At 40.5% G+C, this 16,988-nt stretch overlaps 2 protein-coding genes and 1 long non-coding RNA gene across 5 annotated transcripts; 2 read left to right on the top strand and 1 right to left on the bottom strand.

The window, feature by feature from the left end:
- Positions 1-288: 288 nt before the first annotated feature.
- Positions 289-4,180, bottom strand: LOC124465952. 2 transcript variants are annotated; one of them, XR_006955860.1, is made up of 5 exons: positions 3,785-4,180; positions 3,039-3,645; positions 2,304-2,836; positions 2,007-2,105; positions 289-425 (listed from the first exon to the last, which is right to left on the bottom strand). It is a non-coding gene; the product is annotated as an uncharacterized LOC124465952 (long non-coding RNA). The 2 variants fall into 2 exon arrangements; XR_006955861.1 differs by lacking the exon at positions 2,007-2,105 and having other exon boundaries at positions 313-425.
- A 1,614-nt stretch (positions 4,181-5,794) lies between these two features.
- Positions 5,795-8,562, top strand: si:ch1073-15f19.2 (T-cell surface protein tactile). Its single transcript, XM_047017497.1, has 5 exons — positions 5,795-5,922; positions 6,197-6,538; positions 6,939-7,499; positions 7,810-7,912; positions 8,100-8,562. Exons 1-5 carry the CDS (start codon positions 5,865-5,867, stop codon positions 8,191-8,193), a joined length of 1,158 nt encoding a protein of 385 aa, XP_046873453.1. The 5' UTR covers positions 5,795-5,864; the 3' UTR covers positions 8,194-8,562.
- Positions 8,563-10,401: 1,839 nt separating this feature from the next.
- LOC124465871 lies at positions 10,402-15,831 on the top strand. Of its 2 annotated transcripts, none has more exons than XM_047017504.1 (6): positions 10,402-10,621; positions 11,667-11,780; positions 12,245-12,290; positions 12,426-12,508; positions 13,053-13,123; positions 13,720-15,831. In XM_047017504.1, exons 1-6 carry the CDS (start codon positions 10,615-10,617, stop codon positions 14,266-14,268), a joined length of 870 nt encoding a protein of 289 aa, XP_046873460.1. In that variant the 5' UTR covers positions 10,402-10,614; the 3' UTR covers positions 14,269-15,831. The 2 variants fall into 2 exon arrangements, with proteins under 2 accessions (XP_046873460.1, XP_046873461.1); XM_047017505.1 differs by having other exon boundaries at positions 13,053-13,114.
- Positions 15,832-16,988: the final 1,157 nt, after the last annotated feature.

Raw genomic sequence — 16,988 nt, forward strand, 5'->3', positions numbered from 1 at the left:
TTTTTGAAAATCCATCGGCCATCTTGGAATTTAAAAAGTTTTGTTTCACTTAAAACAACTGGCCAATGGGTAGCAGTGTATGGGATGATGCAAAAGTGTCCACTACAGTGGCTGATGTGCAACTAAACCACCAAAAGCCATGCGTACAAAAGAAACTGAGTTTTGAATAGCTGTCCACTGTAGTGAGCACTATGCGTGAAAGGGATAATAATAATGATTTTATTTGTAATGCACTTTACATTGAGCTACATCTCAAAGTGCTACAGGTTAAAAACAAGAAAGGGCGCAAATGGTGACAGTTTTCCACTCCGCCGACTTTCTTTTGTCGCTAATACCCGATGAAAGGCCGCCAAACAGGACACATTTTCTCGCCTCCACCTCTGTTGTTGGGACTCTAAACTCTGTTCCGCCGACTTCTTCTTTGTCTGGAAACAAACTGAATGTCATTGATGAATGTAGGGTGAGTTCAGGTAATGTGAGACATCAGGTAAAGTGGAACAGTTATGCATTTTGATGATTTGATGTGTGCCAAACCGACATCCAATCACCAGAGCTGATCTTGACTCAAATACAAAACTTCTAGTCACTACGCAGTGGTTTTTATTTGTCTGACATTGTGATATGGGTGTGGCTCCAGAGGGTGTGACGGTAAGGCCACACCTAAGGCTTGTGCCAATATAACTGGGTGTGTGCTTGTAGGGTCACATCTGTACTTGAGGTCCACGCCGGCAGCATTGTTCGTCATCCGGGCTGATTGCAGCGAGTGTCGGGAAGCAGATTGTGTCGTCTTATCGGCTTTCTGTGTTTTGGATGTGGTCTGTCACTGTTTCCTTGAGCGGTTAAACGCTGTTGTTAAATACCCGATCTACTACTGAGCCTTATAATAAAATCTATATTTGTATACTAATTCTCAGTGCCTCTTTGGTGAGGGAACCCTGGGTGTACTGGGCATTACAACATCATCTGATTATGCGTGATCTGGCTTGACAGGAGTAGCCTGGTCCTAACCAGACCCTCGTACATTTCATTTGTACAGAGGGTCTGGGATGGCTCCATTGACGAGCGTTAATTTCCTTGAAGGGTAACCAATCGCTAGCGTTCGCCTTAGCCAGCTCCTTCACCACTACTGTAACGGAGCTAGCTGCCGTAGCTACGCCGCCATTACTGAAATACAACTCAAACTAGTGCACGACATTAACGTCATCGTTCTCAGCCACTCCCTCTGTTCGCTGATCTGTTCGCGGTTTCCGAAAACCGACTTCAAAGCCAAACTCCCAGACCTAGGACAGAAGCAAAATCCAAATTGAGTGGACGTACGTAGGAGGGCAGAGCCAGGCTATGAGAGGAAGTCCGTACAGAAAAAACGCATCGAAAGTTGCAGACTGACGCCAATTGGCAAAACCAGCGCACGATGGCAGCACCCCTATCCGGCAGATTTTTGCTTCTTTTGTGTAGCGGGAGGATACGGAAATGCGTCAGCCATTAATTATTCTGTGTTCACACCGAATGCAAAGCAAATGTTTTTGCCGAGCAAAGCAAATTTGCGTTTATCACTCCAGTTGAACATTTTCATCACCAGTTGACACACCCCATCTCCACAAGGTGGTTGACACGGGGTGAAATACGATTTTGGTATGCAAGTCAGCGGTTTTCACATGTGGTTGACATGAGGCACCATATCAAAAACCCACTGGTCCATACATATCTGCCTTTAGCCAGCAATTAAGTAACCAGACATCCATAGGCCAGAAAAAAATATTGTAACGGGTAATATCAACTGTCCTGCATGTTAAGAAATTACTTGTTTGTAGCAATTGTCAGTTTATTACTAAAGACACTAAATTAAAACCTCTTTTCCCTGTGTACCCGGCCCTCGGCATTTTCTTACAGGTTCTCATTTGGAACCATATTTTGGTTCAATCCTACAAGTCAGCAGCATTTGTTTATGGCCCAGTTAAAATAGCAGTGAATGCTACAAAACACACTCCAAGAAGAAAATAGTTAACCTTTTTTCAGAATGTTTCAGTGTACTTCAATATACAAGGTTGAAGAACGGCTCTACTAAAACCCAGCAAGGCCTCAGCATAGGCCTCATCCAACAGAGTCTACACAGAGAAAACGGAAGAAAGGTTAGGCAACAAGATAAGCCAAAGCCCTTAACCCGTTCTTGAAATTCACTCAGTAAGTGTAGAAAACATCATGAGGTACATGTCAAAATGCACTTCAGAGGTCTTGGGAAGTCATCATTGTGAAGAGCCAGTTTTGGATCAAGTAATAATTTAGAAAAATTTAACATTACCCACCTTATAAACATCTTGTGAACTCTGCCTCGTTCTTTAGGACCCAAGATGGTGACAGAAACCATGACAGAAAAGCAGACAATTAACGCAAGTATTCTGAAGCGCCAGATCTACCAATACTCAGTATGGGAGCAGTGACTCTCCCTACAGGATATTGTGTCAGTAAAGCCAGTCAGCAGGAAACCTGTCACAAGAACTGTGACAGGACTCCAATATTAACCCCATGGCCTTCACATAGGATATCACATATATAATTTAAGTCAGTGCCATTTTCCAATGAAAGTCCAATATGGAAAGGTTGAGAGGTCAAATATGCTGGCTAACTAACAGGCAAGTCAGCAACATTGGTTCATGGAACAATTAAATAGCAGAGTCAACCTGTGCAACATCATGCATCATACAAAAATTCTGAAATACTGGGGGTGGATGGAGTCAACATTAACCATGTATTGTACACTGAAGTAAAGTAGACCTGTTACAACCCAGCAAGTCTTGTCATCAGTGTGGCAGACAGCAGAGCCCTCATCCAACAGAGCCTGCATGGAGATAAGGGGAGAAAAAGTTAGTCAACACAAGATTAGCCCTTAACTTGTTCTTGATCTTCACTCAGTTCAAGTGTAGAAAACATCATGAGGTACATGTCAAAATGCACTTCAGAGGTCTTGGGAAGTCATCATTGTGAAGATAAGAGCCAGTTTCAGATGAAGTAGGTCAATTAGAAGTTGTAAAATGACTCACCTTATAAACATCTTGAAAACACTGCCTCATTCTTTAGGACCTAAGATGGTGACGGTAACCATGACAGAAAAGCAGAAAACCAAACAGCTGCTTTTATAAGTCAAACCACTTCTGTTGGAAAAATTGAAGATGTAACTGTTATTCTGTATACGAATGATTCTGTGTTCAGTATTACTTGGGTGCAAAGAAAGGCCTAACCCCAAATCTGAATGCTGAGTAAACATTTAAGACCCTTATCTTGGGGCTAAGGACTAAGAGGGGGGTTTTGTTGTTTTACGGAGATACTGTGTGACAAAGACTATAGGTGGAGACGCAAGGGCTTCCTTTTGTTGACACCTAATGTGACGGAGCTTTAACGACCCCAGGACCGGAGATCCTGTTGTTGTGTTTCAATCAGGGTTGATGTCGTAAACATGCACACAAACACGCGGGGGGTGATACACATGTGAACAATCATAAAATGCAGAAGAGGCATTTGCTAGATGGAATACAAAAAAGGAGTGCAAACACCCATTGCACTTGACTGAAGAGACGCCCACACCGACTAGGGCGAGAAATGTCATCAGCCCACAGCAGTTCAGGACTCCTCAGTTTAACACTGGACATCCTGAGGTACATAAAAATGCACATGAGACATTGTGGAGAAGTGGACGTACGAGTCTTAAGTCCTGTGCTTTGATGACAGCTAGCAGGTGATTCAAAACAGAATCTAATGAAAATATTTAATTGAAGCGAAGAACACTCACCTTGAAAGACAAATGCTGCACTGTTCTTTCTGTTAAGCCAACTCTGTTTTCCATACTGTCTACTCGTCGTCAGACGGGTGAAGCTGCACGGACGTGTATACTCGTTTCCTGCCCTCTTTTTCTTTTCCTACCGCTCGACACGCCACAGCTGTCAACACGCACGTGTGCACGCAACACACACCAAAACCCCAGCATGTCTTGTTATCTGTATTAAGTGACATCTCCTGGCCGTTTTAGAGTACTGTACCCTACGGTACAAAACCCCTTCATAAAATTGCTTGAATTTCTGTGTTACAAAAAGCCATCACAGATCTTGATGTTTATGATGCAACACTTTTCTCTGTCAGGACCAACCCTGACAGAATCAAGCCCCACCACCAGCCTTCCCAGTCACACAAAGACCAGAAGTTACACTGACACCAATACCAATGTGAGTATGACCTCTGGTCTACACACCAACCTCTCAAATCCCACAACCAAACTGTCTGACGTCACCACTGCAGCAATGAACCACAGCCTCTCTCTGGATGACATCACTTCCTCTTCTGAAGAAACAGACATGCCCACCACCACGCTCCCGGTCACCCAAACAGTCCTGACCCAGTCAGTCAATTCCTCTGATGACCCGTTAATCAGTTAATGACCGCTTTGAAAACATAATTTTTCCCTTCCAGCCTTGATAAGAAACCAACAACAGAACACTAGGAAGTAAAAGTGCCTCTTTTATAGAAGGTCACACCACTCTTTGCTGATTGGATAATTGGTGTCAATATTAAACTGATGCACCTGTGTGAGCCATCATAGAATGATGCAGAACAGGTGCAGCTCCCTTTTCTTTTGTTATCCCACACAATGGTCAATGAAGTGAGAAGATTTTCAATTATGTTGGATAAATTGATAATGGAAAAACCACACAAAATAACAGAGCTCCAAAAGATAAACTTCTATATAATGTGAATGTACAAAAGCTAATCCAGACAGTAATACTCTATGATCTTGTCCTGAATGGCAGGGACCCTAGGATAGACATTAGGAGCCGCTATGATGAGGGCAAAAATAAAATGCCAGCATGTCCCTCCAGCATCTTGAAATAAAAAAAAGGCAAAATGGCAAAAGCTTTTATTATGTTTTTGTGCATTTGTTTTTTTGTGTTTTCTTTCAATACGCAAACTGATCAGAAATTTTTGGGGAAATTATGATTAACTCAGACATCCCAAGTCACCCGGAAGTTCTGCATTCCCGCATTTCAATAGCGGCTCCCGGACACCCGCAAATGCTATACAATCTCCCGTAATTTGGGGATTTTATATTTAGAGCGAGCGCGAGTCTGTGCAATGGCCGAAACAAGTGCATATCGCGCGTCCTGAAAGTGTCCCGGGGGGGGGGGGGGGGGGGGGGGGGGGGGGGGGGGGGGGGGGTGTACGAGCTGGTTGAGGGGGTACATCATGCGTGCGGATTGCATTTCCTCCCGGAAATAAGTCTCTGCAGGTTGGGATGTCTGTTAATTTTCCTTACAGCAAACAAGCCATAATATGAATGGATGGTAGAGAATGGAGTACTGTCTACTGAGAGAGAGAGGACACTTAATAGAGAAAGAGAGAGGATGTCTGTGTGCATACTTCTTTTTCAATTCTACTTGCAAATGTGTTCTTATGGAAAGTCCCACAGACTGGCTGGTGTCTCAACATATCATTATGATGATGTTCATCGTAACAAAATGTTTGACACAAAATGATCTATGAGCTCAACCAAGCTGTCAGAAAACACTTCTGACAAATGACAATATGATATGGGCATATCTCAAATTCACATAAATTCAACCAAGTTTTCAATTACAAACTCTACTATCAGTCACCAGTAGTTCCTAACTGAAAGAAACGGAATACCTTACTTTATAAACCATTAAAGATTACCAGAATCCACACACATAAAGACACTCCTCCAATGTTCTGAGACTAGCTTTCTGTATGTCTTTGTGGCTTCCTGTGCAGTTAGGCTACAAAGCTCTGTTTTGACCTCAGTAGAGATTTGAACCAATCTTTCAGTTTAAGCTCAGCAGTTGAGTGCAGGAAGCTCAGACATGGCTGCCACTGTGACTGTGACCGCCGTCTCTCTGTTCCTCTTCGCCTCCATCCAAGGTAATCTAATGCTAGGGCTGGTGTAACTGGAAATATCAGGGCTGGCTTTTGCCCTGGACACACATTTGATGCGATGAAAAAGTATAATAAATTGAGCTTTAGGCACATAGTCTGTTATGGCCTGTGTTTGGTAAATGTTTTCTTACATTGCTTCTGGGTATTGTTTAGTATTGATCCACTTGGTAGTATTTTGACATTTTAAAAGTTTCTTATTTGGAGTTCTCATGCAACTCCTTTTATTTTGGGGATCTCCTCCTTCATATGTATTTGACAGGGTTTGCAGCTGATCCAGTTCTGCTGACAACAGCACTGGCAGGCGAGAACGTCTCTCTGCACTGCACCCTAGACAACCAGAGCCTTAACATCACCCAGATTGAGTGGAGTAGAAAAGAAGAATTTATAGACCACAAGATAATAATTTATCACCCCAATTTCGGAGTTTATCGGTTTTGGGCCAATGTGACGGTGGAGGCAGTAGAGGATCAGGGGGGGAGGCTGAGGGGAGCACATCTGCACCTGTCAGGGGTCCAGATATGGGACACCGGACTCTACAACTGTGACCTCAGCACGTACCCAAAAGGCTCCATGAGGTTGTCTAACAAGCTGGAAATCAGAGGTACTGTATACACCCTTGTCTCTATGTAAATGTGATGATGTATGTTTGTTACGTGTGTGTGTGTGGGGGGGGGTGGGTTCTCTCTGTCTGTTTTCCATCCTGTCTGCTTGTCGTCAGACTGATGAAGCTGCACGGACGTGTATACTCGTTTCCTGCCCCCTTTTACTTTCCTACCGCTCGACACACCACAGCTGTCAACACGCATGTCTGCACGCAACACACACACACACAACAAAACCCCAGCATGTCTTGTTATCTGTATTAAGTGACATCTCCTGGCCGTTGTAGAGTACTGTACCCTACGGTACAAAACCCCTTCATAAAATTGCTTGAATTTCTGTGTTACAAAAAGCCATCACAGATCTTGATGTTTATGATGCAACACTTTTTTCTCCGTCAGGACCAACCCTGGAGACCCCTCTCTCAAACAGTACAACAGACGAACACCGGAGCCAAAATGGGAGCCTGACAGAATCAAGCCCCACCACCAGCCTTCCCAGTCACACAAAGACCAGAAGTTACACTGACACCAATACCAATGTGAGCATGACCTCTGGTCTCTACACCAACCTCACAAAGCCCACAACCAAACTGTCTGACGTCACCACTGCAGCAATGAACCACAGCCTCTCTCTGGATGACATTACTTCCTCTTCTGAAGAACCAGACATGCCCACCACCACGCTCCCGGTCACCCAAACAGTCCTGGACCAGTCAGTCAACTCCTCTGATCAGTCAATCAAGACTGGCGAGGCAACGCAGGGGTCAACGTTCAGCTACCCCACCCACCGTCAGACCACCCACCGTCAGACCACAGCGCCGCCTCCGGTCCAATCAGAGTCCACCTATCCATCCACAAACCAATCAGACACCTCTCCGTGGAATATGAGTGTGTGGAGCACAGTGGGTTATACAGGGCAGAGCAGTGACCCTAACACCACAAGTGTCGTCATAGAGGATGGTATTGGAGCTAACCGTACTACAGCCACCTGATGCAGGATTGATGTTGTACAGTTTTTCAGATCAGAGAACCCCAGTTCTTTACTGTTACATTCTTTACTATTGTTTTTTTCAGCATTAATTCTGCCCCAGCAACACCGATGCACCTGGGGAAACAGTTCCTGTTTTGTATTAACTTCCTAACTCCTCTACCCCACCCTACCCCCCTCTACCCTACCTCAAACCTTTCTCTCTCTCTCTCCCTCCCCCTCTCTCTCTCTCTCTCTCTCTTTCTCTTTCACCCTCTCTCTGCCTCTCTCTCTCTCACTTAGCGTTGGATGGTCCTCAAAGGTATGCAGTGTTGGTCATCCTGCCTATCATCGCCCTCGTCATCCTGCTTGGAATTCTCTACAGAAGATACCAAGTCCAGAAAATGTGACTGTCTCAGCCCCATCCTAGTAAACATAAAATGACAACAGATTAAACAGCAATACCTGACTTCTCTCATGGCTTTCTATTCTTCTCTTTCCCCCTGCCTCTCTCTCCCTTTCTCTCTGTCACTTAATGTTTCATTATTTCTCTCTCTCTTTTTTTCTCTTTATGTCTCTCTCTTTCTCTCTAGGATGGACCTTCCTCCTCCTTTCAAGCCCCCTCCTCCTCCCATGAAGTATTCATCTGTGAGGAGTGAGATCCCAATGACTGACATCCTCACCTGAAGATGGAGCTAATGACTGTGGCACTACGGATCGTTCTCTTAATTTGTATCTCTCTCTTTCTCTCTCTCTCTCTCTCTCTCTCTCTCTCTCTCTCTCTCTCTCTCTCTCTCTCTCTCTCTCTCTCTCTCTCTCTCTCTCTCTCTCTCTCACCTGTATTCCATTTCTCATGTCCCACCTTTAAAGAATATTGAACATTCATTAATTTCATGTTTTTTTACATGGTACCCATTGACGTATGTTTTATCATGTATATTGCTTTGCACCAATTTATATCAATGTTAAATACAAGGGTTTAACTTTTACTTCATTAATTTGCATTCAAACATAAACTAACAAGTAACAAATTACTTGTATTAAATTAAACAAATCTGTTTATAAATATATATATTTATATATATTTAACAAACTCTAAAGTATCTGTACTTCATAACAAGCTGTAAATATTTATAATAAATAAATGCATTTTTACCATCAACTAAGAAAATGTGCTTGAGTATCACACAGTCATTGAGAAACTCTAAAGCTATCGTTGACTAGATAGCCATCAGTAAAGAGCAGCATGGTGGAACAGATAGGAGAGAGGTTTCTCCCACACTGGAACCATACAGTGGCACACCCCCCTGACCAGACAAAGGTCAGCCAGTGGCACAACGGTGATTAGTGCTCTGCTGACGGAATCTAACATTAAACAATTCCAGGTCATACTAACTGTCTCCACTGTCTGCCTTTATGTCTGTTCTTCACTCTCATAGTGCAGGTGGTTGATAGATGAGAGTTTATCAACATCTCTCTCTCTCTCTTCTCTCTCTATCTCTCTCTCTCTCTCTCGCTCTTTCTCTCTTGCTCTCTCTCTCTCGCTCTCTCTCTGTCTCTCTCTCTCGTTCTTTCTCTCATCTCTCTTTCTCTGTCTCTTCCTTAGTAGATTAGGAAGCTTTAACCAAATGGTTTGACCCACTAAATATCTTGTTTTATTTTTTACTATGATATAAGTATGACTATGATGATAAGTATAAATTAAAATGAAATTGTCCGGTAGATTCCAGAAGTGGTTTTGTATGACAACAAAATACAAAATGTAACAGATTTTAAAATGGAATATCTCTTTAAGGACTCCGATTTGTACCACTTCTCACCTTTTTGATTCAGTACTCATTGTTCCAGCCTGAGGGGTAGCCCTGGGGTCATATGCCTGACTGGATATATTTTACCCAGAGTCAACGTCTGTGTCCTTGCTGTACACACTATACCACAGTAAACGCTATTGGCAACGTGTTGCACATTGGTTGGGGTTGGTCGGCATCAAAGATGTTTACAGCAACCGCAGATTGTCATTGAATGTGTGAGAAGCCCTAGCAACAGGTCACAGCCACAAACCACAGGCATCTCGCTGACCAGCTGAGACCATCCAGGCTTCACCTGCACACACACACACATACAAAAAACACACACAAGCACACACACACACACACAGGCATGGATAACTTTTTTCTGTGGTTTTTGCAGTCAATCCAAATATTTATATATTTTTTATAGTTTTACCAGTAATGCAACATGAAAGGAATTACGACATGTTGTCGTGCCTGCTTGCGGTTTTTATAGAGTTTATGGTTTAACTAAACAGCGTGTTTCACTGGGACATCCTGCTCTGTACTGGTCGGAAATGGAAAATAGAAAAAAAGTGATTGATTGTGCGTGTGGTTTACCTGTGTGTGTGTGTGTGTATATGCGTGCATTCCTGCATGCATGCATGCATGCATACCTGATGTGCAACTGCCGTGTATGTGTGTTTATGAAATAAAGCAAACATTTTATTTTCACAATTACATGACATGACCATTGCAATTCAGACGGGTTATTGAATCACAATTACATGACATGACCAATTTGCGGGTTATTATTAATTATATTACATTACACAACGCAGACGAGAAATAATGACTGACTAACCTTTGCTACAGTTAAGCATTTATATTTTGGTATCTACACAGATCCAGGTGTGCATGTCCCAAACTATCCCTGAATTCCAAACTAATAGCTTTACATAATCTGTCTCAGTCTAAGAGAGAATGATATTTCTGTATTTTATTGTCTTGCCATCCATTGTATGCAAATTGTGCAAATGTGTGTACTCCCCATACAGTGTCTCTCATATCTGGTCTGCCTCATGTAATGTGAAATGAGGTTGACACATTTCCTGTTTGTAACAGAAAAAGATCTGGGAGGTTAGACTACGCAAGGTATCTATAGAGGAGAACAAGAAAAGCTAAATATAGACTGTGAAAGAGTGAAACCTTTCAGACAGCATTCGACAAAACCCCTCAGGATGCTCTTTGGCCTGTGAGACACATAAAGAAAAAAGAAGTGTGAGAGAGAGTCCGGGGGAAGGACAATACTCATCCCATATTTTAAATTGCTTGAAGAATGACAGGTAAGGTCATGAGGCTCAAACTAACCAAACATGCTTTTTCACATGATTAACACCTTACGTTCATGTAAATGTGCAAGGTAGTCTATTGTTTTTATTTTCTGCTGTTCAACACTGTGTGAGTGAAAACGTGTATTTTGCATTGATATTTCGATAGGAAACAATAACAATAATAGTCTTAAATTATAGCGTACATGAGCTCAGAGTCAGGTTTCCAAGTGAAGTGTTTTCATTGCTGCATCCTGTTTTAAAACCCTGCCATCTTGCTGCAGAATACGTCAACCTAACTTGTATAAATTATATCAATTCAATCAGAAACACCATTGCACTGTAAAATTGTTTTGTAATCTGAAACGTGCATGTCATATTCTGGTGTGGATGGGGAATACAGAAAGTTTGTACATTTTGAATGACTTCATGACATTTTTGTATATAGGCTACCGAGTATATATAGAGTAAGGGCACAAAATAAATTTTAGTTTGTACAAATGTACTATTATATTGTGTGAACAAAATGAAACATCCTTTCAAAATATTTTATTGATACTATTCATAAATGTTTCTGAGTCTGAACATGGGATGACAGTTCTCAAAAATGCTCGATTACCCTAACTTAGAAAAGTACAAAATACAGATCCAACCCTATCATTTGAAAATATTTTTATAAATTTGGATTACTAAGGAGTAAAACGTTACTGACTTTAATAGAACCAACATCTGACACATGAACAATTAATTTAGAAAAGTGTAGGCCTGTAATCATTCAATCAATGTGTCTGTCAATGTATCAGTAACAAACAAATGCACTCAACTACTATAGATTAAAATGTATATATATAAACCTTTATTTTTCAATACTCAACTTTTGAATTCTTGGGTTCTTCCCAATTAATAAAGGTATTTTCCTAGGATAATTTTTCAGGAAGGTATTAAATTTCAGATCTATAATTCTTATACACAATACGATTATTTGAAAAAGAGCCAGCTTTAGTTTGAAACAGGGATTAGCATGTGAGCGCTAACACATTTGTTTTGTGTGTTTCAACAGACTGTAAAATGTTTTGGGTGGGTCTGGCTCTGACCGCCACAGCTCTACTCATATCTTTGTGTCTGAACGTTGTCTTCTGCTATCTGAGATGCAGAGAGAGGTTTTACAGAAAAGGTACGTTACCATCATCCCTAGCTGGCTTTTGACACAGCCCCAGAATGTGTTATTCAATATAAAATAAGAATCAGACCTTGACATTTAGCAGACGCTCTTATCCAGAGACTTACAGTAAGTACAGGGATCTTCTTCCCGAAGCAAGCAGGGTGAAGTGCCTTGCCCAAGGACACAACTTCATTCCGCACGACCGGGAATCAAACCGGCAACCTTCTAATTAATAGCCCGACTCCCTAACCACTCAGCCATCTGACCCCTTGTTTTTCATTTTGCACCAAATCACTCAGTGTCTTACAAGGACTTATTAAGGTTTTTTCTTCATTTTCTTTCATAGTAAAATTATTTGAATCAAAGAAGCTACTAAAACTACAGGATACATGTTTATTCTTGGGCACATAGTGTGTTCTTACAAAGTGTACTAAATCATGTTGCTTAATGTTCAAATCTTTTTCTATTTTTCTTAGACACTGACGATGATCTTTTGTACCCAGAGTCCCCCCAAAGAGAAAGGTAAATGTGTGTGTTCATAAACATGTGAGCTCTCTCTTGGAAGTCGCTTTGGATAAAAGCGTCTGCTAAATGAATAAATGTAAATGTAATGTAAATGAATGGTGTACAAATGTAATGTGTATCTATATCTTTCAGTGGGTTCAGTCCCTTGTTTGTGGAGGACCAACATCAACAGCAGGAGAATCCCATTTATGGTAACATCAACACAGACAGAGGAGGTAAGACAATAGCCCTACGGTGTTATACCCTTCTGAGACCCAACAATTTATTCCCATCCACTTCAGTCGTCCACAATTATTTTGTGACATTTCTAATCCTTAAAATATGTTTACTGGTCAAACCAAAGACCCATGTTACAGTAAGTAAAATGTAAAAATGTAAAAAAAAACTTTTCATCTGGGTCTCTGGTATAATGTGAGTGTATTCAGAGCGGACACCAATTTCACCTGGTGGCTTCATACCGTCTGAAGCTTACTGTTCCAATCATGTTGTAAATGTCACAATATGAAGATATAATTAGAATGTTATGGTAAAATATGAGAACTCAACTACTTTCCATGAGCATGTTCAATGGCTACCGTGTGCAATCATTCCAGGTCAATTATGTTTGTTTCCAAATAATGTCTCTGCTGCTTTGTTAAAATGGCCAAAGGGGCTGAAATAATGAGCTTAAGATCCCAGCTCATTTTATGGTTTCATGCTTAAGTTACTCTAAAGGTAAAACAAGTGAAATCAAGAAGAGTGTCTCTGTTTTTTTCACAGTCCCAGAGGGCAACTTTGAAGAAGTATGCTACGAATCCATGACCATGCAACGTGTTCGAGAGGTGGGAGAGGTAGCTCTTTTTGTATCCATTGTGTTAGTAATGTTAGTTTTTGCTATACAAGGGGTATTAAAATATTATATAAAACATAAGACATCACTATATTTTAGATGTTCAGTCAACATCATCTATGAAAAGCATATACTTTATATAAGGAATTGCCAATAAATGTTTGTTTGCAATGAAATGATTCAATATACATAATATGAATGTTTCCAGGGTATTTGTCAATGCCACGATGGATTGAACAAAGTATCTAAGTATAGAGCTGTGGTCTGTACCACATTGTAAAACTTCAGCCCTAAATATAGGCCAAGCTCTGTTGACTTGTTTGAGAATGTACGGGACAGGATGTCAAAGCTAAAAGAGAAATGACTCTAGTTTTCTCAGCAATGTTTGATTGAATCTGCTTGACATATTTGCATTGTCCAGTAACCAGTAAACACAATTCTATCACACTGTTGCGAAATGGCATATTTTGTTATATCTGCTGGCAATTGTTAAAAAATAATTTGATTTGACAGTTTTAGCATGATACATGTCTGCTAACTGGCTAACTCATCACTCTCACGCCCATCGCCACTTCTTCATCCTGCCCTCCTTCATAGCCCATTACGCCAGTGGAACCTGATCTGAACTATGCCTCTCTGGACCTGAATATGGCTGCTCAGAAACGCAAGAAGCGTCGCCACCAGCAAGGCCAGAACCAGCACCAGGCCCAGGCTCGCCTCTCCCAGCCCCAGTCTCAAGCTTCAGCCCAGATGGGAGGCTTTCTAGAGGTGGAGGCCATTGTGGAGGCCACCCTCCCCTCCCGCAGCAGCAGTCCCATGGCCTCACGTCACAGTATCTACCTCAACAGCCAACAGATGGCACTGGAGACGGAGGAGAGGGAAAAGGAGAAACTAAGGGACGTGGAGAGGGAGAGAGTGAGGAACTTGTCAGATGAAGGTGGGATGCAGTGGGATGTGGATGCACAGTGGGAGAGAGCAAGAGAGAGTGAGTGGAACAGGGAATATGGAGTAAATGTGGGTGAGGCAGAGAGAGAGGCAGAGATTGATATGAAGACTATTCATGAGTGTTCAGATCATTTTTGCAGCAATTTGAACCATGAGCCGATCAGTGAACCTGATGAAATAGTTAAACGTTTGGCACATTAGGGAGTTGTTTGCTGTTAAACCCATGTAGACTCAACAGTATAATAAAAAAACTAAAAGTGTATCCAAAATATTTAAAATTTAAATATTTGTTATGTATGTGCCTCATTACCCCCCGTTAAGTACCGTATTTTTCGGAAAATAAGACATATTTTCTATAAACCGCACCCCACCAGAATGGGAGCTTTGTGTTTGTAAATCTGAGTATAACCACACTGGAATATAGTCCACACTTGACACGGGAACAATGAAACCAAGCAATGCACGAATAGGCGATCTTACAGCATGCCATTGTGTAACACACTTTGAAAACGAAAGTAAGTAAGTGCGTAATGTATGCATTAACTAATATTTAAATAGCATTCACAAAAAAAGTGTTTCTATTGTTGTTTTGTTATAAAAACTTGATATAAGCCATATTGAAATATAAGACGCACCACAACAAGAAAAATGTAAAATCGGGGTAAAAACCGTGGCTTTATTTCCCAAAAATACGTTATCTTAACATTGCAAAGTGTTGGAGTCACTCTTACTTGTTCTCACAATGGAGAATATAACACTTACACTGTAGTGTTTGTAGGTTAAAGGTCACCAAATGGAAGTTTTGAGTGATTTTGTTGCGAAAGAAAATGTTGAGGCAAACATCAAAGCTTATATCAGATACTGTTGTTGAGTGATTGTTTCTGTCGATGCTGCTGTTTTGAGGTTTTCCTCTATTATCACTTCACAAATGGAAAATAACTGAAATGGAGCAGATGGAAATTTGCACAAAGGTGTGATATTTATCTTATCTCTGACTTTCACCAATATTTTCCTATGCTATTTAGGACTGTATGTCCTTTTTCAGTTGCTTGTAAAGAAACATGAGATAATGTTTGTGCAAACTCTCACAGCAAATGGACAAAAAATAAACATTTACATGCACAGTCACAGTCAATGACTATGATCTACATCTATGCAAACTATTTTATAGATGAATTAGAGCTTGACTCAATCATAATTTCTTTTTTCATGTTCTTTGTCGATTATGACTAATCAAATGTATGGATATTCAGTATAATCAAAATTTTTGTCCAGTTGTACTTGAGCCAACACAATGGTATTTTGTATGCATTTTTTCTATTTATATACTCCACATACAGGTGAATTACAAACTGAATGTATTTTTTACTTGCCAGTGTAACCTTGATTATAACATGGGTATAACTACCAATGAGTTGAAGTCTTCTGAGTCAATGTCACAAGTCACATGGGTAGTAGTTTAATACAAAGCATTCCAGAACGGAGGAACAAAGCAGCAATAACTTAATAAATAAGTAAATAAATAATAAAATATATGAAAAAAGGAATTAAAACAAATATTGTTAGATGTCATGTTTATGTAGCAAATTAAGTACCATATTACTATGAAATGTAACTTTTCACAATAATATTAACATATTGTATTTCAAAATACAACATTTTATTTATGGTATATTTCATCATTGTATAAACTTACATTTAGTCATTTTTTTTACATTTAGTCATTTAGCAGACGCTCTTATCCAGAGCAACTTACAGTAAGTACAGGGACATTCCCCCCGAAGCAAGTAGGGTGAAGTGCCTTGCCCAAGGACACAACGTCATTTGGCACGGCGGGGAATCGATCAGGCAACCTTCTGATTACTAGCCCGACTCCCTCACCGCTCAGCCACCTGACTCCCGCAAACTTAACTTCATGATGTCCTTTTATCCTGTTATTTGTTTCTGAATTCCATATTTGGCGTAGGTGGGCATGGTCCATAGATACTTTTGTCTAATCATCCCAAGAAGACTACAGTTGAATCTGGACATGAATTCTGACAATATTAGCTGAGTCAGCAGTGGATGAAATAGCCATCGATGAAACAGTATGCCCCAGATAGCATGTGACTGAAACTGAAAATGTATGTTGAAAATGACCAGTGACCAACTAAACTAACCTTAGGCTCCTACTGTTATCATTTGTGACAGTGTAAGGTCAAGATTTTTTTTTTTTTAAGAAAATATTTAAAATGACAAAATAAAAAAAATCGATAAATAAAATTACTGTAAAGATAAATTGATGAATACATTATTTTGAAAAAGTGACTCTACATAAACAATTACCCAGGCCTGTAGTGGAGATTTTAAGTCTGGGGACATACAGTATTTGTTGTAATGAAAGTATATGTTAAGATAACTCTGGATCATTTGTCTTTTCTTTTTGGGGGGGGATTATGGTTAAGCGTGCTTTTCATTCACAAAAATTGCTTATCATACCTGAACATTGCCTTTACCAAGTGTATTTCCCTTAAGTGTTATCTTTCCCATCACAATATGACCATGCCTGCCATACTGAGGACACAAGTCCTTGTTGCTGTGCAAGTATATTTACATTTTGGTTTATTAGTTATATGCATAAATATGTACAAAGTACTGTACAGAAGTGTTGCAAAGCAAAAACATTAGACCATGCTAACAGACAGCTTGTGTCCTGTTTAAGATAAGATTCCTAACAATACAAAAGAATGACTGTGTCTTGCGGAACACATAACATATATAAATAATCAAAAACAAGCCAATTTAATGTTCATTCTAGTATTCCAATTACAGTTTGAGCCCTCAATAATCCAATATTACATTTTTACATTCGAATCACACACCGCTATCAAAAGGCACCTTTGCAGATATGATCAAGTGACGGTGGATGCAAAGCCTTTGTG

This window comes from Hypomesus transpacificus, unplaced genomic scaffold, assembly GCF_021917145.1.
Source record: "Hypomesus transpacificus isolate Combined female unplaced genomic scaffold, fHypTra1 scaffold_61, whole genome shotgun sequence".
In the NCBI taxonomy this organism is placed as follows: domain Eukaryota; kingdom Metazoa; phylum Chordata; class Actinopteri; order Osmeriformes; family Osmeridae; genus Hypomesus; species Hypomesus transpacificus.